Here is a 20,605-nt window from a genome sequence, read left to right on the forward strand (position 1 = left end):
TCACTTGAGAACTGTATCCTACGTGCCTTGTACGAAAAATGTGAGAAATATAAGTTCACCGAATCGGGAAAGAAAAAAAAGAGAGAGAGAGGAAGAGACCTTGAGGCTAACTAGGTGAGGTCAGAAACGCTATAGAAGGAATTGACAGTTGACCAGAAAGGAAACTTGCAAGGGAAATTTAAAAATAACCCAAGGATAACTGTATTAACTCAAGGAATATCAGAGGGTAGCTTAGATGGGGGAGTAACCAGATCAAGATTAGACGAGTTAAGCAGCAACGGCTTAGAAGTTCACTAAAATAGGAGTGGAAAGGTAACGAAGAGGTTGGGGAGAAAGACCGAATAGTTCACTTCGTTCTACCATTAACACTTTCTCGGATCATTCATTCATTTGACAAGCATTTACTGAGTGCTACTACGTCCAGCATTGCGCCAGGCTCGGGATTCCTGTTCACCAGAGCCTCACAATGTAATGGCAGAAAAAGATCTGTAAACAAATAATGGCAGCCATATGACAGGCACCGTTATCAACTATGGTGTCATGGTTGCTGTAAAAAGCTCTAGGCTAAAACACTGAATGAAGCTGCATCTGAGCTATAGGTTAAAAAAAAAAAAAAAAAAAAAGCTCTAGGCTCGACCCTGCCTGGGAAAAGAGAGTTGGAAATGTGCTTTTAGGCTTCCCAGGGGAAATCAGAACCAAGTGTTGGAAAGTAAATTGGAGGAGCATATAACTAGGCAAGGAAAACATTTGCAAAGGTCTGGAGATGAAACAGAACAAAGCATTTCAGGGAGCTGTTAGCATGTCAGCATGATTGGAGCCTTGGACTTCAAGAAGACTATCAGAAGAGAGGTTGTTGAAACTTAGTCTAAATTTCGCAGGGCCTTATATGCCATGTTAGGGAGTTTAAATACTATCCTAGGAAGAAGAGGAATTTCGAAGGACTTTAAGCAAGGGAAGGTAGCTACATTTGGATTTTAGGAAGGTAACTCTAGCAGTGTGTCGAAAAAGAATTGGTCTGGGAGAGGTCGGAGCCCCTTTTAGAGGCTTCTGAAATAATCTACGGAGAAAATGGCCCAGACTTAAAGTAAGGCAATGGCAGTAAGAAATGGAGGAAAAGAAGTTGAGATATTTAGAAACTTAAAGCACTTAACATCACATAGCACTGTAATTTCCCTGTGTTCTGGTCTCCATGGGTATAGCCAAGCAGTGGCTTGATGGCTGGGACTTTCGTACTCATATTTATATTCTTGGCGTCCGCTAATGCCAGGCAGAGTCGCGCTTGGTGAATGAATTCGGAAATGAATAACTAGGGGTAACAGCTTAGAAGAGAAGAGATTGAAAGGGAATATGCCTAGGAGAGCGCTAAGAGAAGGTGGAATTGAAGAGGACAAAAGTCCGTGGGAGACAGTGGGTAAGAATTTAAAAAATCATTCCCCATTCCTACCGCTGGCGTTCAGTCCCATCGCTTTCCCCAGTGTCAGGAGACACAACCCACGCCGGTTTTTCCCGCCTCCTGCGGGAGGCTCCACCCCCTGGCGCTGTGTGGTTGGACGCCCTCCCCCTTCCCGCCGGACTCTTGGCCACGCCCCCTGGCTCAGGCTGCGCGTCCCCGCCTTCTCGGCGATCTGCACTTGGAGAGTCACCTCAGTTTTGCTAAGCCACGCCCACCCCGGGACCTCCCGCCCCCGCCCGCACTGCCTGGCTTTCGCGCGGCCCTCGCCAGGGGGCGCCACGCAACCCGCCCGCCCGCCAGGCTGTCGCACACACCCCCCCTCCGCCCAGCGCCAGGGCAGCTCCCAGCCGACGCCGCCTCCGCTCCGAGCCCGCCGGGCTATGCAGGCTCCGGCTCCGGCTCCGGCAGGGGTCAGGGAGGTGTCCCCGATGGCCGCGGTGGGATCCAGGAGGCCAAGCGTGTAAACTGGCGGGCGTCATGGAGGCAGAGCGGCGGCCAGCGGCGGGGGCCGGCGACGGGGCGACCCCTGGGCTGGAGGCGGCGCCTCCTGCTGCCCCGGTCCCTGCGACCGCGGCTTCGGGTCAGATTCCCGGGTCCGGGTCTGGGACCGGGTCCGAGCCCAAAAGGAGGCAGCTCAGGACGCTGCTCCAGCCCACGGTCAACAAGTTCTCGCTTCGCGTGTTCGGCAGCCACAAAGCAGTGGAAATCGAGCAGGAGCGGGTCAAATCTGCGGGGGCCTGGATCATCCATCCCTACAGCGACTTCCGGTACTGGGGGCCGGGCAAGGAGGGCGGGGGACACAGACCCCACCCCCGTGGGTGCAGTACAGGGTCCTCTCCAGCCTCCTTGGTCACTTCATTTCCGGCACAGGGGTCCCTGGGTGGGGCGGAAAAGTCACCTCTCCCCACCTAGCCTGGGAATTCCTGGGTGGGGGGTATCTGGCCGGAGGTCCTCGATGATTTCTCGGGCTGGGGAAGCCCAAAGGGGCAAGCAGATAACAGGGAATCTTCGGGGATCTGGAGTTCCCGTTTCAGGAACCTGGGACCCATCTGGACCACAGGGAATGTCAGGGTTATGGATCCCTGCCTCCTCCAGTCCTGCTTGCTGGGGATCTGGGATATTATTCCAAGGTTCAGGGTCAGTCTTAGGGAGAAGCCGAGCTCCGCTGTCTTCCACCGGTCAGCATTTGCCTAGGTTAGGAATGCCGAGGATGGGGGAGTGGGGAGGTACCCGATAACGGCTCTGGTCTCTGTCCCTGGTGCTGAAGGCGGTGGGCCGGAGCCGGGGCCGGTACTTTGAGCGATTGAGGCAACTGCAGCGGGACACGGCCACCGCCCAGGTGATTCCCAAAGAGAAGAAACGAGGGTTGGGGGTGGGGCCATTTCACGGTCCCCTTCAGGCTGTACCTCTACATCAAGGTCGTTAGAGGAGGAGAGTAGCCCTGTCCTTGGGGGAAATGAAGGACAGCTTTTAAATGGGCCAGGGATGGGTGCAAAGCACCTACCCTGGGGAAAGAAAGGACAAGGTGTGACTCAGGAGCTGAGCACACAGAACTGGAGACCTAGACATCGTCTTGAATCCACAGACATGTGCCCTCCCTAATGCTTCTCCTTGCCCCATTGTTCCTTCCAGTCCTCTCTTTTCTTCATTCCCCCTACCAGTGTACCTTTCCTAGTCTGTATGGGTCTCCTTCCCTTGCCCCATTTCACTCTCAGAAACGTGTGTCCCCCCTTACGATCGGGATTCTTTTCTGTCCTCTCTACTGCATCACCCGCTGGGCTTGTGACCGCCTGTGAGTCAGGCTGTGAAGATGCTCTGTGGTTAGGCAAGCCCTCTTTCTCTCTCCTTTCTTAGCTCACAGTACAGGATTTCTCCTCAGCAGCCGAGGGGGGTTGAGGGCTTCTTGTTTGTTGAAAGTACAGTCTGAGAGATTCCTGGAGGCCTGGAGGGAAATCCTGGTCTTGGGGACCGCCAAGCCCCTTTCAGGGTCTGAAAGGATTAATACCGCAGTCAAAACCATAAGGGGCTGGATCCAAGGTTCATGCTAGGATTAGATGTGTTCTCGAATTAAACCTCTATATTAATTGAGACCCTATATAAATTGAGACTAAAGATAGTCCAGTAATTTTCTCTGAATGAGGAATTCAGCTCCCTCCTGACATCTTTCCACAGCTTCTGCCACAGGAAATGGGTTTCCCCTGCTCAAGCCCTTGCCTGTGCTCAAGCAGAGGCCCAGAGGGCATAGGGGTGTAAGAAGAGGAAGGGAACACAGCCTTGCTATCTTGCTACCTCCTCTGGAGCTCCTCCTTAAGTGCAGCCCTGTCTGAGGGGCTGTGTGGGGAAGACGGACATCTCTGAAAGGCTCGATTCAGATGTGGGGCAGAGCAGACCACTCCCACCCTGGGACATAGACAAGCAGATCCCAGCAGAGAAACAGGAGCCAAGCATCCAACTGTGTTGGGGAGGCAAGCTGGGGTGGAGAAGGCTGGGGAGAGGGTGAGGTCCTAGACCAGGAACAGACAGAGTGCTAGAGATGGGAGAAGCAGTAGCTTCTTCAGAAATCTGGGAATAAAAGGCGGGTGAGTCATAATACCAACCAGGATTTGTATAGCACTGTCACACCCATTGTTTTGGTGGGTATTTTTTAAACAACCCTTTATGGTTAGCACTGGGCTCTTTTTTTTTTTTTTACTTTAAAAATATTTTATCATAGTGATATATGTATAGGAGAGGCATAGTACTATGTGCATGCATATGTATGCATGCATACAGTTGAGCGAATAATTGTAAAGCAAACTGCCATGTAACAATTATCTAGGTCAAGAGATGCTCCATTGCCAGCACTCCAGAAGTACCCCTAGTTCTCACACATCCCCTTCCCAAACCCACTATTTTGACTTTTGTGGCACTCATTTCCTTATTTTTATTTATGGTTTTACCACTTTTGTATGAATCCCTAAACAATGTAGTTTAGTTTTGTCTGTTTTTGAACTTTGTGTAAGTGAATAATCTGGTTTGTATCCTTTTATGTCTTGCTTCTTTAGCTCAGTGTTAAATTTGTAAGATTCATATGTTACAGCAGTGACATTTATTTTAAAAAGTGTAAGATTCATCCATACTGCTAAATGTAGCTGCAGTTGGGTGATTTCACTATTGTGTAGCATTCCAAGGCATATGTATCCATTTTTTCTACTGGTGGAGTTTTGGGTTGTTTCCAGATTTAATGCCACTGTAAACACTCCTGTGTCTGTCTCTGGGAGTCCATCACGCTTCCCTTGAGTGCGTATATACCTAGAAATGGAATTGCCGGCTTGTATGCAAATGTTTACTAGATAATGCCAAACTTTTTCCCCAAATGGCAGTCCCAATTTACACTCCCACCCCTCCAAATGGTCATTCGGGATTCTGCATCCTTGCCCACCTTTGCCCCTGTCGGCCTCCTTATCTGCTCTCAGCCAGGTGGGTGGTGAAATCTCACTGTGGTCTGGCTCCCCACCCCGCTTCCACCTCAGGTTTTACTGGGACCTGATCATGCTGCTCCTGATGGTGGGAAACCTCATCGTGCTGCCGGTGGGCATCACCTTCTTCAAGGAGGAAAACTCCCCGCCCTGGATCGTCTTCAACGTCCTTTCCGACACTTTCTTCCTGCTGGATCTGGCACTCAACTTCCGCACGGGCATCGTGGTGGAGGAGGGCGCCGAGATCCTGCTGGCGCCGCGGGCCATCCGCACGCGTTACCTGCGCACCTGGTTCCTGGTGGACCTCATCTCCTCCATCCCCGTGGACTACATCTTCCTGGTGGTGGAGCTGGAGCCACGGCTGGACGCCGAGGTCTACAAGACGGCGCGGGCACTGCGCATCGTGCGCTTCACCAAGATCCTCAGCCTGCTGCGGCTGCTCCGCCTCTCCCGCCTCATCCGCTACATCCACCAGTGGGAGGAGGTGGGGCGGGGAGGTGGGCAGGGGGCGCCTGCACTCCCACGCAGTGCTCTGGGCAGGGCTCCCGGTGGCTTCTTGGAGTGGGGCAGATGGGTGGGTGGTCTCTCCAGAGTTGGCTATCAGCGAAAAGGAGGGACAGAATGAGGGTACAGGGGATGGCGGTGCAGAAGGGTGGATTACAGCTGCTGACCAAACTCTCGCAGGCTAGTTGGACGCTGGAGAGGAAGGTGTATGGAGTAGGGGTGGGGGGAGAGCTGGGAATTGCAGGGTGTGGATGAAGCTGGAGCTTCAGTGCAGCAGAGTTTAGTGGTTCAGACTGTGGGCTCTGTAATCCCATTGCCTGCGGTCAGATTCCAATTTTGCTATCTACCATATGAGGCTCAGTTTCCTCTTCTGTGGAATGGGCATGTTAATTATACTTACCTGTGATAAGGTTGTGAGAATTAAAGGGGTTAAGAATTCATATAAAGCACTTCAGACAGTGCTTGGCACAGAGCCAGTTCTCAATAAATTAGCTGTTATTATTATTGGAGGAGAAGAGGGCAACTGGCATTAATCCTTATACACCTGCCCTCAGGACATAACATTTGAAATGCCTCTCTTCCTTTTTCCAGGTTAGGCCTGGGCAGCAGGTAGACTTGAGTTTGAATCTTTGCTATGACACTTACTGTGTGATTCTGGGCACATAACTGACCTCAGTTTTCCTGTCTATAAAATGAGAGTGTACTTTGTATTAGCTGTACATATGTGCTGTAAAGCTCTATGCAAATGAGCAGTAGCCACATTAAAAAAAAATTGGGGGTGGTGGTGCTGTGACAAGGAAGGAGTTCAAAGAGAGAATGTGCAAGGCTGGGAATGGAGGAGGACCAGCAGGGAGGGTCCACAGCTGGCCTTCCTCGGACTCCTCAGATCTTTCACATGACCTATGACCTGGCCAGTGCTGTGGTCCGCATCTTCAACCTCATCGGGATGATGCTGCTGCTGTGTCACTGGGACGGCTGCCTGCAGTTCCTGGTCCCCATGCTGCAGGACTTCCCTTCTGACTGCTGGGTCTCCATCAACCGCATGGTGGTGAGAAACCCCCACGCTCTGCCTTTCCTGGGTCTTCTAAAGGCTGGCCTGCCTCATGGCAGGGATGACCACAGGTGCAGGAGGTGGGAGATGATGGAGAGGTGACCAAGAAAGAAGACAGGAATGAGGGGTTTGGGAGTTGGGAAATAAGGGAGAAGAGACCCAGAAGAAGGGCTTGTGTATTGGGGGGAGCAGTCAAGAAAAGAAATGAAGGCAGAAACTGAGTGCCTCCTCCCTCCCCGAGCTGCAAAATAGGCTCCTTCTGCCTCAGGGCCCCCTAGAACCAAGCTCAGCACCTCCTGGAAGATGGGTCTGAAGTAGAAGGGGGCAGACAGCACAGGGCTCTCAGGGGCGCCGTGCCCAGCTCTGCAATACACTCTGCCCCCAGAACCACTCGTGGGGCCGCCAGTATTCCCACGCCCTGTTCAAGGCCATGAGCCACATGCTGTGCATTGGCTATGGGCAGCAGGCACCTGTAGGCATGCCCGACGTCTGGCTCACCATGCTCAGCATGATCGTGGGTGCCACGTGCTACGCCATGTTCATCGGCCACGCTACTGCCCTCATCCAGTCCCTGGACTCCTCCAGGCGCCAGTACCAGGAAAAGGTCAGCAGGGGTAGGAGAAGGAAGGGGTGGGCATGGAGGGGTGCTGGGGCTTGGACAGCTTGACTTGATTCCCACACTGATGTGTGCCTCTTCTGGGTTTCTGTGTCCTTCCCTGCCCTGTGCCCATTCGTCCCATGTCCCTGTTTGTACCTTTTCCTTGTTTGGATCTGTGCTTGGTGTGCCCCCATTCTTGGACTCCCCGGTTTGTGTCTGGGTTTTCCCGTGACGGCGTTATGTATTCTCCCCGTTTATACCATTACCCTTATGTCCTGTGGCCCTGTGCACCCCTGTCTGTCTCCAAGTTTCACCCCCGTGGGTCTGACCTGTATTTGTGACCTTCCTCTTCCACCTTACCCTCTCTGCTCTGGCCCCCTGTCTGCCTCCGTGTCGTCTTGCATGGTGGCCGTGGGCTGGCCCTCCAGTACAAGCAGGTGGAGCAGTACATGTCCTTCCACAAGCTGCCGGCTGACACGCGGCAGCGCATCCATGAGTACTATGAGCATCGCTACCAGGGCAAGATGTTCGATGAGGAAAGCATCCTGGGCGAGCTGAGCGAGCCGCTGCGGGAGGTGGGGCTGGGCCAGGCCCCGAGGGGGAGGCTGTGGAGCTGGGCTCCTGGGGGGACCACTCAGGAGTGGGAGCTTTTGGTCAGCAGGAGCGCCTGCAGGGAGTGGGGTCTGTGGAGGGCTCCGTGGGAGGCCAAGTCTTCTGAAGGCTTTCAGGGGTTAGGGTCTTCCATGCCGGTCTTACGGGGTGAGGTGTACACGGGGTGGAGGGATGGTGCTGCTGAGCTCCAAAGGCAGGACCTTAGGGATGGGACCAGGCCCACCTCAGCAGTTCCTGGCCCTAGGGGTGGGGTTTCTGGAAACAGAAGAGCTTGCTGGGTGCACCACGGGAGTGGGGCACAGCCTGCCTGACGGGCACCTCCCCTGCCCAGGAGATCATTAACTTCACCTGCCGCGGCCTGGTGGCCCACATGCCGCTTTTTGCTCATGCCGACCCCAGCTTTGTCACGGCGGTGCTCACCAAGCTGCGCTTTGAAGTCTTCCAGCCCGGGGACCTCGTGGTGCGTGAGGGCTCCGTGGGCAGGAAGATGTACTTCATCCAGCATGGGCTGCTCAGCGTGCTGGCGCGCGGTGCCCGGGACACCCGCCTCACTGACGGATCCTACTTTGGGGGTCAGCAGGCCTTAGGGAGTGGGGGGTGGGTCAGGAGCAGAGGACAAGGCAACTCTGCCCCCAGATCAGGGTCCCTACCCGGCTATGTTGCAGATTCACAAGGCTCTCAGCCCCCCCCCCCCAGGCCTACTCAGTCAGAACCCCTGGGCCTTGGACCTGGAGCTCTGTATTTTTAAAACGCTCAGAAGATTTCTTAGTGCACACCCAGCCTGAAAACTTCCAGGCCAGAGGGCCTTTTAGAACCCTTAAACAGTGAAATTTAAGGATCCTATGAGATGAGGGAATGATAGGAACCAAGCAGAGCTGTCCCAGGGGTTGAGATTCGTGGCTCCCTTCACGGCTGCCCTGGTGGTAACTGAAGAACCCAGCTCATGAAAGTGGGAGCAGCTCTGCCAGCTGCGGCCCAAAGTGAATTGAGGCTTATATATTCTCTCAGTCCCCAAACCACCCACCGCCCTCCAGCATCTCCATCCCAGTGCACTTTGCCTTTGGGGATGCCTTTTCTCCTTCAGGGTGGCCCTTGGTGTTCATTCAAATCAGCTTCATGGGGGAAGGGAGGGGACACAGAGTGATTCACCCCATGTCTGCCCTTCGAGATAAAGCAGTGGAGATGGGGAGGGTCAAATGGAGTAGAGGAGGGTCAGGAGACCAGGGACACCTGCCTGCTTGCCAGCCTTAATTTGGAGAGAAGAACAGGGAGCAGTAATCCAGAGGGAGATAAGGTCTGTGGCAGGCAGGATGCAAGCCTTACTCGTGGGGCTCTGGAAAGAGACAGCCCTCACAATAGTACAGCAGGAAGAAGCTGGGGTTATTTAGGAACCCAGGGGGTGGGGTGGGGGTGGGTAATCATTAGTTTTACCCAAGTCTGGGGAGGAGCCTAAGGAAGCTGGGTCAGCAGCTGCATGCCTGGTGAGAGGGAGTTCTGGGGGCAGTGGTTCTGAAGTCCTTCCCCCAACTCCTACAGAGATCTGCCTGCTGACTCGGGGCCGGCGGACGGCCAGCGTGCGGGCAGACACCTATTGCCGCCTCTACTCACTCAGCGTGGACCATTTCAACGCCGTGCTCGAGGAGTTTCCCATGATGCGCCGGGCCTTTGAGACTGTGGCCATGGACCGGCTGCGCCGCATCGGTGAGGCCTGCCGTGCTTTCTGCTCTGGGCCCAGGCTGCGTCCTCACCCTATGTCTGGAGCCAGGGGCCTCTCGCCATCGCCGGGCCCAGGCGCTAGGGCTTCAGCATCACCCGCCCCCCGCCCAGCCCAGTCCCAGCAGATGCCCCCAGCAGGCCTTCACACTGGGATGTGCTGTCCTTATCCCTGAGTGTCTCCAGTCTCTGGAGATCTCACCCCAAATCCCCGTCCCCCAAGCCCTCCTTCCCCCTGAGTATCATCCCTCATTCTCTGACCCTCTTTGTCCAGTCTCCATCTCCCAGTCTCTGTCCCCCGTGGCCCTACCTCCTGACCCAACCCGCTGACTCACGTCCTCACCCCTCAACGCCAGAGCTCCACACCCAGCCCTCCACACATCTGATAGTCTCCACACTCTTGACCCTCATCCCCTGACCCTTGACCTCCCCTCCATCCTTTTACCCTTACACTCCTTTATATGTTACTTCCATTTCTGAATTTCTTCCCTATCCTTAACCCCTCCCTCCATGAACAATTTCCAGGCAAGAAGAATTCGCTGCTGCAGCGGAAGCGCTCCGAGCCGAGCCCAGGCAGCAGTGGGGGCATCATGGAGCAGCACCTGGTGCAATATGACAGGGACATGGCTCGGGGCGTCCGGGGCCTGGCCCCAGGCACAGGGGCTCGGCTCAGTGGGAAGCCGGTGCTGTGGGAGCCCCTGGTGCACGCGCCCCTGCAGGCAGCCGCCGTGACCTCCAACGTGGCCATTGCCCTGACTCACCAGCGGGGCCCTCTGCCCCTCTCCCCTGACTCTCCCGCCGCCCTCCTTGCCCGCTCTGCCTGCCGCTCAGCAGGCTCCCCAGCTTCCCCGCTGGTGCCTGTCCGAGCCGTCCCTCTGCTGGCCCGGGGGCCATGGGCCTCCACTTCTCGCCTGCCTGCCCCACCTGCCCGAACCCTCCATGCCAGCCTGTCCCGGGCTGGGCGCTCCCAAGTCTCCCTGCTGGGCCCTCCCCCAGGAGGAGGTGCACGGCGGCTAGGCCCTCGGGGCCGCCCACTCTCAGCCTCCCAACCTTCCCTGCCTCAGCGGGCAGCAGGAGATGGCTCACCTGGGCGTAAGGGCTCAGGAAGTGAGCGCCTGCCACCTTCTGGGCTGCTGGCCAAGCCTCCAGGGACAGCCCAGTCCCCTAGGCTGCCAGTGCCTGAGCTAGCTGCCCCCCGTGGCCCTCAGCTCTCTGCCAACATGTGAAACCCTTAGGGACAGCCAGCCTTAGCTCTTGGGGTACAGTACTGTGTACTTGGGAGCCAATGCCTTTGGGGAAGGCTGAGGGGACTTAAAGCACTGTCCTAAGAGAGGGTCTCCCCTGACTGCCAAGAAGATGGTCTCTGGGTCCTCAGCTCAAGCACCCTGCAGCCATCTGACAACCTCATCCATTCATCCGCTCATCCCACGTACTGAGTGCCTACCATGGGCACGGCACTGTACTAGGCGCTGTATGTCTCCACTGCCAAGTAGAAGTGACTCCAGCCCTCTGACGAGGGTGGTCCCCTGGCTATGGCCCTGCCAGGTGCAGGTCCAGGTCCGTGAACCTACCTTTATGAAGCACAAGTACCTGCCACCACCATCACTGCCAAGTAACTAGATGTCTGTGTTTCCAGTGTAGGCCTCCCCCTGCCTAGGACCCTGCAGGTTCTACCTGGCATGGTTACCTTCCTGTCCCCTAGCATAGCCTGGCACTGCCAGTTACCTGTGCCCCCCTTGCTGTAAAGAACATGTCTTAGAACCCCAGCTTGGGCGCCCACTTCTGCCCTCTCACTGCCATCAGTGGTCCTCCCCTGTCTGTACCCTCTGGGTGGGAACACATGTCTCCTGCCAAGTTCCTTGCAGTCTCTGTCTGTGTGGTAGAACTGTCTATTGTGAACTAAAGTCACCTCCTTCCCGTGACCCCTGGCTCAGTGGTGACCCCCTTGAAGCTAGGGGGATAGTTGGCATCTCCTTATTCAGAGTGCCAGCCAAGATGCCCCCCAGGTGGGGGCACATGGCTGAATTCTTAGACATTTTTTCTTTCTTTCTTTCCTTCCTTATTTATTTGCTTATTTATTCAACCACTTAATTTTATTTATTCCATTTGCTAATGTTATTATTATTAATTCATTTCACCTAGTCCTTCATCCGTCTGTCCTGCCCCCTCCTGGTAGGGGACAGCAGTCAGGGCCCCTCATGCCAGCTCCTGTGGCCGTTGCCTGAGGGGGAGGAGGAAGCTTTTTACTTTTAGTTTTTTTTTTTCTCTACTGAATTTGAGTTAGTGCAGGAGTAAGGGGAGGGCCCGAGGTATCTCAGCCTGGGGAGGGGCAGGCCAGCCAGCACCTCTGCCTTCTCAGGGACAAGAGAAATCCCCCCAACCCCATCTGTCCCCTCTCCTACTCTGCACATAAAAGAATGCGGGGCCAAAACCCTGGAATCTAAAACTCCTTTCCTACTGGGTGGGAGTTCTGGGGTTGTTGGTGTACGGGAAAAGTTTTATAATTGCTTCCAAACAGCTGAGTTTAAAAGAAAATAGAGACATTCATTTTGGCTCCTGGCTTGTGTGTGGGACTGTGGGCAGGTAGGAACTTCAGGGGGCAGCAGGGCATCTGACCCAGGAGGACAGCCAGGGGAGCAGCCTGCAAGCCCAGCACACAGGGTGAAAGAAGTGACAAGATCAGCTGAGTGGGCTCCTGGCGCTACCCAACATCCACCTACCCATTCCCAGGCCACCCAGGCTTCCGGAGAAGGGTGGTGCTTTGATGTCACAGTCACAGTGAAGCCACTGTCCTGCCCTGAGAATGGGGGAAGTGGTGCTTCCTGCAGGAGATTATCAGGAAGGCCATCTAAGAAACATCACACCACACAGCTGTGAAGTATTTGTAAAATAGTGATTTTGTAGAGACTGAGGATACGATTGCCCTATCTCCCTCTCCTTTACCCCCAGGTGGGAGGACTGGGAGAAAAGAATTAACCAGCCAAGCTGGGAATAAAGGCTCAGAACATCTTAGGGCTCAATTGAGAGAACTGGATGCAGGAATGTACAACTGCTGCTGCTGGTGGCCAGGGCTTAACTGGACACAGGCTCTCAGGGCCTGTATGAGGGATGGAGAGGGGGAACCCCCTTCCAGGAAGGGGATTCAATGGTAGATGTGGCCTGGGATGGGAGCTTTGGAGGTTTAGGATTGGAGAAGACCTTACTTAGAGATGGAGATACTGGAGGGGTGGAGAGTGGAGGGAGCGAGGAGGAAGGGGTGGGGTCTGGAGGTGGGCTGGGTCAGAGTAGGGGGCATCTCAGGATATACTCAGCACCCGCATTATGTTAGTGTAGCCGGAACCCGGCCTCCAGCCTGTCACCACGATCACTAGGTCCCCAGCACGCAAGAAGCCACGAAGCTTTCCTGTGGGAGGGAAAGAAGATTGTGGTCAGCCAGGGTGGTGATGAAAACCAGCTCTCACCTCTGTCCCCCATAGGGCCACCCTTTAGGGAACAAGGTGGGCCCATGGAGTGGAACAGGGTGTGGCTGGTAAGTAGCAAGTTTCCTGTCGCCCTGTGCTGCTATGCTGATAGAAGGGGTGAGGCATGAGCATGTGCCAGTGGTAAATCAGATTTGCTTTAGTCCCAGCTGCTGGGGACTGAGCTCCCCATTCTCTCGCTTCTGTGTCATACCCAGCTCTGGCCACCTGGGGCAGACAGTAGGTGAGGGGACGTCTTAGGGATGGTCTACCCTGTCCCCTCTGCCCTCTACCCTCAGCAGGTCCTCCACTTGGAAACCAAGAGACCTCCAAGTCTCAGTGAGTCTTACAGGAAACATGGGACTGGAGGAGAAAGGAAAGGCCCTTTGGGTGGTTTGGGAAACTGGGCAGGGGGCCTCATGGTACAAATGCTGGGGGGCGGGGGGAGGAGAAAGTCTGGGTGGCTCACCGCTTTCAATGCCAAACTGGACCCTGCGATCCACGTCATCTGCCCAGACAGCTTCTGGAGGCTCACGGTACAGCAAGGGGAAGACTCCTCGGCATAAGTGGGCCTGGCGGGCAGCCTGGGCAGAGCGAGTGACAGCGATGACTGCTGCCCGAGGTCGGTACCGAGACAGAAGCTGGGCTGAGCTGGGGGAGGCAGAGAGGTCAGCCCAGAGCAGTACAAGGGTAGTGTTGAACCAGAAGACAAGAGTTTGGGTTCTGGTTCCGGGGGTCACCAACAGGCTATGTGACGTTGTGCAAATCATTGTACTTCTCTGGACCTTGGTTTTCTCACCTGTAAAATGGACATAATGCCTACCCTTGTTACCACACAAGGAAAATATGGCAATAATATGAGATGAGGCAAACCCTCTCTGAGAAACATAAGACCATTTTAAGAATGAACAACTATATAGTACTTGATTTACAAAGTAACATACACATTGCCTCTTGTTAATCCTCACAACCCCATGAGGAATAAATAATTAACTCCACGGTCTCACAGTTACTACAATTCAGAGCCAAGACCTGAACTCACAGCTTCTGGGCCCTTCCACAACACCTCAAGGGCTGGTGGGCTAAATACAGAGGACTTGCTCTGAGCCTGAGGAGCCCAATGGCCCCCAAGCCACTGTACCAGTGATGCCGCCTTCCTCTTCCACCTCACTGCGGCTCACTGGCATGATTCTCGCTGCACTCCAAGACCCACTTCCCCTGGCCTCTGGCTTTCACAGCTACCACTGCTCCTGGCCTGGAAATGATTTTCTTCCTCTTTGATGACCAGACGAAACCCAGACCCACAGCCCATCCCAGCCTCCCCTGACTCAAATCCTGCTCTGGGTGTTCCCAGCCTCCCCCTCACCGGCCAGTTGTGGTTAGCACCACGATGGCAGCAGCGCAGCACTTGAAAGCAGCCTCCACAGCACCGATGGCGGTGACCTCAGTGGGGTCACGGCTCAGGGGCGCTGCCCGGCGCAGCTCCTCAAACAGCTGCTGGTGGTACACGGCGGCCTCTGCCTCCCGTGCAATCTGCAGGCACCAGGAAATGAGCCTGGGCAGGGGTACTGGGGCCGGAGAGGGTTGGGGCCCCCTGGCCCATTCGCCCCACATTCTGAGCTCCTACCGCATGCTGCATCTTCACGGCCTCCACAGGGAAGTTGCCCTTGGCAGTCTCCCCTGACAGCATGATGCAGTCTGCTCCGTCCAGCACAGCGTTGGCCACATCGCTCGTCTCTGCCCGTGTTGGCCGGGGTTTGGTGATCATGCTCTCCAGCATCTGGGGACATCAGAGCTTTGAAATTCACACTCCCCCCTGGGACCCTGCCCAAGCTATCCCTGGCAAACACACTCTCAGAGTTCTGCTGAAAACCAGGGCCACAGACGTGAGCCCTGTGAGCTCGGCATTTCAGTTTCATCATCATCGAGATCAGATGATCTCTTCCCAACTTTGTTGTGTTTATGACACTAGACGGCAAACATGCTACAGATCCAAGGTGTCCCTGAAGCCCAAAGTGTGTCCCAGTCCCAACGGCTCACTCCAGACCTGTGTGGCACAGACCACGGGTTTGCCTGCCAAGTTACAGCGCCCAATCATCATCTTCTGCGCCAGGAAAACCTTCTCGGCTGGGATCTCGATACCCAGGTCACCCCGTGCCACCATGATGCCATCACTCACTTCCAGGATTTCATCAAACCTGGTGTTTGGGGGAGACAGGGCTGAGGCCCAACCAGGAGAAGGCAGGGGGAGGTGGGAAAGGGAAGGGGGGAGGGCATAGTGGTGCGATAGGGTCTGCAGGGCCTCCTGGGGACGAAGATCAAGCCTCACTTCTTCACGCCTTCATGGTTCTCGATTTTGCTGATGATCTTGATGCCCTGTCCCTCCGGGCCCAGAGCGCTGCGCACGGCAGCCACGTCGCTGGCCTTCCGCACAAAGGAGGCAAAGACGATGTCCACACCGTGCTCCACCCCGAAGCGCAGGTCCCGGACGTCTTGATCAGACAGCCCTGGTAGGTCCACCTGGGCACCCGGCAGGTTCACGCCCTTCCGGCTGCCCAGGACTCCGCCACTCTCCACCTCGGTGACCAGCCCCTCTGGGCCTGCAGGAGCGAGAGAGCCGCCGGGTCAGCGGAGAGGCCGGGGCAGCTACAGCACGGGGATCATCGGACCTGAGCCCCGACAGCCTCTCTGCCCCCCGCCTGGGCTTCGCCCTAACAGGCGCCGAGTAGGTGTGTGGAAGAAACCACCAGCCCTCGGTGCAGCCCCAGCTCAGCGTGAGCTCCGCGCGAGCGCAGCGGTCAGGCTACTGGGGGCTCCGGGGACGGCGGGGGAAGGAGACGCGGCCGGCCAAGGGAAGGCGTGGCGGGTCTAGGGGGCGAACGCGGGGGTGCAAGGGAAAAGGGGGCCCAGGGAGGCGCCGCACCGACGGCCTTGACGGCGAGGGAGATGAGCCCGTCGTCTATGTAGATGCGGCCTCCCGCCGGCACGACCCGGACGATGTTGGGGTAGTCCACCCACACGGTGTCCGCGGCCCCCCGCGCCCGGAACGCCGGGTCCACGGTCACCAGCACCCGGGAGCCCTTCACCAGCTCCACTTCCGATTCCGGGCCCTGCAGCGAGGCCGGAGGGGACTGAGCTCCGCCCTCAGGCGGCCCTGGAGCCGCTAATTCCCGCGCTGCACCCGCAGGGCCGTGCCCGCAGCCTCCGCGACCCCCGCCCGGTCCTAGCCGCCCCCGCACCCAGGATCCGCTCCCCTCCGCCCAGGTCCTTCCCTCTCGGCTCCCCTCCCGCTAACCCAGGCCCAGCTTCTGCAGGTCCCTACTCTCCACCGAGGCCCTTCTCCCGGCCGGAGGTTCCCGCGCCCCTCCGCAGGGCCCCTCCTCCGGGCCAGGCCCTCGGTTCCAGCTCGCTGGGCCCGGGACTCGGGTACCCCTCCCGCGCCCCTCCGCCCCGCCCCACCCCGCCCTTCCAGCCCCGCCCCTTCCCCGCCCCTCCCGCCGGCCCCGCCCCCTCTCACTCCCTGGAGGATCCCGGTGCGTATCTCCGGGCCCTTGGTGTCCAGAGCGATGGCCACCGGCCGGTAGCCAAGCGGGGAGGTTGCAAAGCTCTCTACCGCCGCCCGGATGTTGGCGATGGACTCGGCGTGGTACTGAGGGCGGGAGCGGGGCGGGCGTTTCAGCGGAGGGTGTCGGGGACCGCGGGCACCCCCGCCGCGCCGCGCCCGGCCTCACCTCGTGGGTGCCGTGGGAGAAGTTGAGTCGCGCTATGTTCATCCCGGCCTTGATCATCTCCTTGAGGCGCTCCACGGAGCGAGAAGCGGGTCCTGGAACCAGAGACCCTGCTCAGACCCCCAAGCCCCGGGGCAACCAGACCCATGCCAACCCGCTGAGAAAGTCCTGCTACCTGACCGTTATTCCCCGACGCAGCCCCTGCTCCGTTTCCCTCTCCTGCCAACACCTGCCTCCCTGGGGAGGCGACACTGTTGTTGTTGTTTGTTGTTGTTTTGGGGGCAGTCCTGATACAGGCCCGTGAAACAGGCACAGGGGTTGGCAGTGATGTGTTGCAGCAGGGTGGGGAAACCCTGCAGGGGCCGCGGGGGAGAGGGGGTTGCCAGGTGAGGACATTTGGAATAAGGGACGTTGGAGCTGAGAAGCTTCATGCTGAATGAGAGCTGAGTTCCGTCTGGTCCTGCCGGGCTGATAGGGCAATTGGGTGACCAAGAGGGGGTCACCTAACATTTCTGGGTCTCCCGCCGCTATGTGCCGACCCCTTCTTTCCCTTGTGCTATAGTTCTCCCTCTCACCTGCGCAAGGAAACAGGTTCAGCGGTTCTCTCCTTCTCTACATCATCAATGTTTTCCTTTTTACTGGGTCATTCTCAGCAGTGTATAAACCTGCTGTTATTTCATCTTAATATATATATATATTCCCTTAATCCCAGTTTCCCCTCTAGCTACAGCCTATTTCTTTGCTCTCCTCTGCAGCAAAACTCTCAGCAAGTGTTATCTGTACTTGCTGCCTCCGATTTCCCTCCCCTATTTTCCCTTGAACTCATCCAGGCAGCCGTTGGCTCCAGTCTCTCCACTGCATCTCCCCTCATCAAGGTCACCAGGAACCTTTGTGCTCTTGCTAAATCTTATGGGCAATTCCCAGACCTCATCACACCTGGCCCATTAGCCTGATACACACACCCCTCCTTGCTGCAGCACCCTTCGCTTGGCCTCCAGGGCACCGCAGCTCTCTCTTGGTTCTCCTCCTGCCTCACGGGCTACTGCCTCTCAGTCTCCTTCACTGGTTTCTTCTCTTAACATTAGATGCCCCATTGTCTTCTCTGTCATTTTACTTTCACTCCCTTGGTGATCTCAACTAGTCTCATGGCCTTAAATATCATCCATATGCCACAGCTCCCAAACTTGTGTCTGCAGTCCAGACCTTTCTCTCAGCCCAGAGTTGTACATCTGCTTGCCTACTCCACATTACGCTTGGCCATAAACCATGCATCTCAAACGCGACATGCCCCAAATAGAACTTCCCTCCCCAGAGACCTGTTCCACTCGACCTTTCATGCTTGATGATGCCACTCATCCAGTTTCTCAGGCCAAACCCCTTGGAATCATCCTTGACACCTTTATTTGATTTCCACCCAGAAATCCTGTTGGCTCTACCTCCAAAATATATTCAGAATCAGACCACTTCTGATCACCTCTACTACCACCATCGAGTCGTTGCAAGGTATTGGCAGCAAAACTGCAGAAACAGTCCCGGCCCCTCTCCCGTCCTCAATCTATTTTCAATGCAGAAGCCAGGGTGGTTATGTTATAAGTAAAGTTGTTAATAAATGTACCACACTGATGCAAGGTGTTAATAAAAGGGTGGTATACGAGAACTCGGTATTTGATGGATGGCTTTTTTGTAAACCCCACAACTTCTCTAATTTAAAACAAACACACAAACACCCATAAGTAATATGCTATTCCTCTGTTTAAAATCTTGCAATAGTTTCCCATTTCCTGTGGAGGAAAAGTCAACTCACATTCTAATAGTGGCCTACAAGGTCTTACATGATTATCCATCCCCTGACCCCAATTTCTTTGTTTCTGCTTCTCCTCCCCCTTGATGATTTCCAACCAGAGAAGGCCTCCTTGACTTAGGACCTTTGAAGCAACTCAAATCCAGAGTTCCTTCTACTAGGAACTCTTCCAGATCTGCATGGCTAAGTCTCTCATCTCCTTAAAGTCTTTGCTTATATCTCTTTTCCTCAGTAACTTCTACCCTGACCTCCCTACTTAGACCTGCAACCTGCTCCCTGTCTCCACACTCTGGAGGCCTATTCACTGTGCTCTATTTTTCTTTATTATAATTTTAAAAACCTTTTTCTAATTTATGATGTTTATTATCTTTTGTCCCAGTTGGGTGTCAGCTCACCAAGGATAGAGGTCTTTGTTTTTCGTGCTTACATTTGTTGCCAGGGCCCCAAATCTTCTCTACTAGGTGCTTAATTAATATTTGTTGAATGGATTCTCCAGAAAACATGGGGAAGTCTCAAAGGACATAAAAATGAAGCTGCAGCTTGGGGATTATCCGGGCTGCCTGGCGGGGCTGTGGGGGTGCTTACCAATGGTGGCGATGATGCTGGTGCTGCGAGCCGCCAGGGGCTCCGAGTCGATGTCCAGCAGGCAGAGGTGCTCCAGGAAGGTGTCGGCCATGGCAGCCGGCAGCTGCTGCCGCTGGAAGAAGGCGCTGCCCAGCTCCTGGGTCAGTTGAGCCACACTGGCCCGCCTCAGGTACCCTGCTGGTCCTGCAGCGGAAGGAGACTTGGGGGGCTCTATGGCTGCTCCCGTCACACCCCATCCTCTCATCTCCACATACCCTCTACTCCTTCCCTCCGGAGTTTGCTGAGTCCTTCCTATGAGCTGGCCCTATGTGTGCTATCATGCCATTTAATCACAGATATTCTAAGAAACAAGTACTGTTAAATGTTCTGTAATGATCCCCATTTTACAGATGAGGAATGGGAGGCTGAGAAAGATTAATAAGTTGTCCAAGAGTATACAGCTGCCATATCACAGACCTGGGGTTCACATCCAGATCTGCCCGATCTCAGCTCGAATTGGCCACCTGGCTCTGCCCGCCGCGAGAACGTGTCCTTCAGGGTTGACTCCCCTCAGCCGCGGGCCCGCCGAGGGCTAGCTGACTTTCCAGGCCCAGAATCACCCCCTTTTCTCCTAAGGTGCCCCTTTTCTTCCAGCCAACCTTTGGTAATTGGCTGGCTCCCCATCCCCTCCTCTGAGCTGGCCCAGGTCCTGGGGCCCCCAGCCCGGCCCGGCCCTCCTGCCAGCCGCACCCTCCGTGTCGCCGCAGCCCTGCCAGGCTCTGTGGGTCTGCTCCATGCTGTCAGCAGGTGGGGGATGAGCCGGGTTAGGCTGGGGAGCAGTTCTGCGGACCGGTTAAAGTGTAACCAGTGTTGCCCCTGCCACTGGAAGCCCTGTCCTGCAGGGGCCAGAGTCCAGCAACCTGCTGCCTGTAGCGCCTGGGAGAAGAGGCCAGACCTGCATCTGTGACTTAACATGTGAATACAGATTGTCCCCAAATCCCTCCCGGGGCAGCTGCATGCTAGAGATCACCTGTACCCACCCTCCCCACTCCTGTGCCCTCCCTCCATTTTCCCCTCTGCTCAATGGTTTCTGTTCTCCCTTCTTACCTCCTGGAGCCCCAATTAAGATGGACTTTGCTAAATCCCTTTGGGACTTCAAGATCCCTGGCCAGAGCTGCTTGGGGAGCGTGTTCGACATGCTTCCAAAGTGGGGCACTGGGGCTGCTCCCGAAGCATGGGGCTGGGGCTGCCTGGGCCCTCTACAGGAAGGGAGAAGATGACAGAACTGCTGGTCTTATCTAAGGGAGCCAGAGAAAAGGAAAGGGGCACACCCAGCAGGCTGCCCCTGGCCCCGTGTGGCGTCCGTCCCCCAGATCTGCCAGGTCCTGGCCTCCGTCCTTTGGTATTCCCCCCTCACAGCCATTCTTCCCGGTAAAATTTCAGTCCATTTACCCTATCTGGTCATCTGTCTGAAGAGAGATTTTTATCAGTGACAAGTCCCCTTTTTTTTCTACTTAAGTTAGCTCTAGATGAATCAGGAAGTGGGGGATTTAGGGGAGGGAAGATAGCCCTAGATGGATCTTTTGGGGAAGGGCATTTTGGGGGAAGGAGAACACTTTGCTATTGTGCTGGAATTCTCTGGAAGAGCTTTATAATAGCAACACC

The 20,605-nt window shown here is 55.7% G+C and overlaps 2 protein-coding genes across 5 annotated transcripts; one reads left to right on the top strand and one right to left on the bottom strand.

Moving 5' to 3' along the window:
• Positions 1-1,930: 1,930 nt before the first annotated feature.
• Positions 1,931-11,926, top strand: HCN3 (hyperpolarization activated cyclic nucleotide gated potassium channel 3). Its single transcript, XM_077156387.1, has 8 exons — positions 1,931-2,220; positions 4,966-5,395; positions 6,302-6,463; positions 6,852-7,070; positions 7,493-7,639; positions 8,008-8,248; positions 9,213-9,377; positions 9,915-11,926. Exons 1-8 carry the CDS (start codon positions 1,931-1,933, stop codon positions 10,613-10,615), a joined length of 2,355 nt encoding a protein of 784 aa, XP_077012502.1. The 3' UTR covers positions 10,616-11,926.
• Positions 10,437-20,392, bottom strand: PKLR (pyruvate kinase L/R). Of its 4 annotated transcripts, XM_077156385.1 has the most exons (13): positions 20,048-20,388; positions 18,962-19,144; positions 16,579-16,670; positions 16,365-16,496; positions 15,771-15,957; positions 15,177-15,447; positions 14,895-15,045; positions 14,475-14,627; positions 14,214-14,380; positions 13,317-13,498; positions 12,704-12,792; positions 12,110-12,211; positions 10,437-11,610 (listed from the first exon to the last, which is right to left on the bottom strand). In XM_077156385.1, the coding sequence occupies exons 1-13, from the start codon at positions 20,136-20,138 to the stop codon at positions 11,536-11,538; spliced, it is 1,875 nt and encodes a 624-aa protein (XP_077012500.1). In that variant the 5' UTR covers positions 20,139-20,388; the 3' UTR covers positions 10,437-11,535. The 4 variants fall into 4 exon arrangements, with proteins under 4 accessions (XP_077012500.1, XP_077012498.1, XP_077012499.1 ...); XM_077156383.1 differs by lacking the exon at positions 10,437-11,610 and having other exon boundaries at positions 11,628-12,211; positions 20,048-20,392; XM_077156384.1 differs by lacking the exons at positions 10,437-11,610; positions 20,048-20,388 and adding an exon at positions 19,691-19,773 and having other exon boundaries at positions 11,628-12,211.
• Positions 20,393-20,605: the final 213 nt, after the last annotated feature.

This window comes from Tamandua tetradactyla, chromosome 4 (genome assembly GCF_023851605.1).
Source record: "Tamandua tetradactyla isolate mTamTet1 chromosome 4, mTamTet1.pri, whole genome shotgun sequence".
Lineage (NCBI taxonomy): Eukaryota > Metazoa > Chordata > Mammalia > Pilosa > Myrmecophagidae > Tamandua > Tamandua tetradactyla.

What these genes read in the sequence shown, in the direction of transcription:
- HCN3 (XM_077156387.1), top strand. Translation starts at nt 1,931, where the DNA reads ATGGAGGCAGAGCGGCGGCCAGCGGCGGGGGCCGGCGACGGGGCGACC. An exon ending in TGACGGATCCTACTTTGGGG is followed by an intron (nt 8,249 to 9,212) that starts GTCAGCAGGCCT and finishes CAACTCCTACAG; the next exon opens with AGATCTGCCTGCTGACTCGG. An exon ending in GGACCGGCTGCGCCGCATCG is followed by an intron (nt 9,378 to 9,914) that starts GTGAGGCCTGCC and finishes AACAATTTCCAG; the next exon opens with GCAAGAAGAATTCGCTGCTG.
- PKLR (XM_077156383.1), bottom strand. Translation starts at nt 20,138, where the DNA reads ATGTCGAACACGCTCCCCAAGCAGCTCTGGCCAGGGATCTTGAAGTCC. An exon ending in GCACCGGGATCCTCCAGGGA is followed by an intron (nt 15,958 to 16,364) that starts GTGAGAGGGGGC and finishes GCCTCGCTGCAG; the next exon opens with GGCCCGGAATCGGAAGTGGA. An exon ending in GTGCTAACCACAACTGGCCG is followed by an intron (nt 13,499 to 14,213) that starts GTGAGGGGGAGG and finishes TGCCTCCCCCAG; the next exon opens with CTCAGCCCAGCTTCTGTCTC.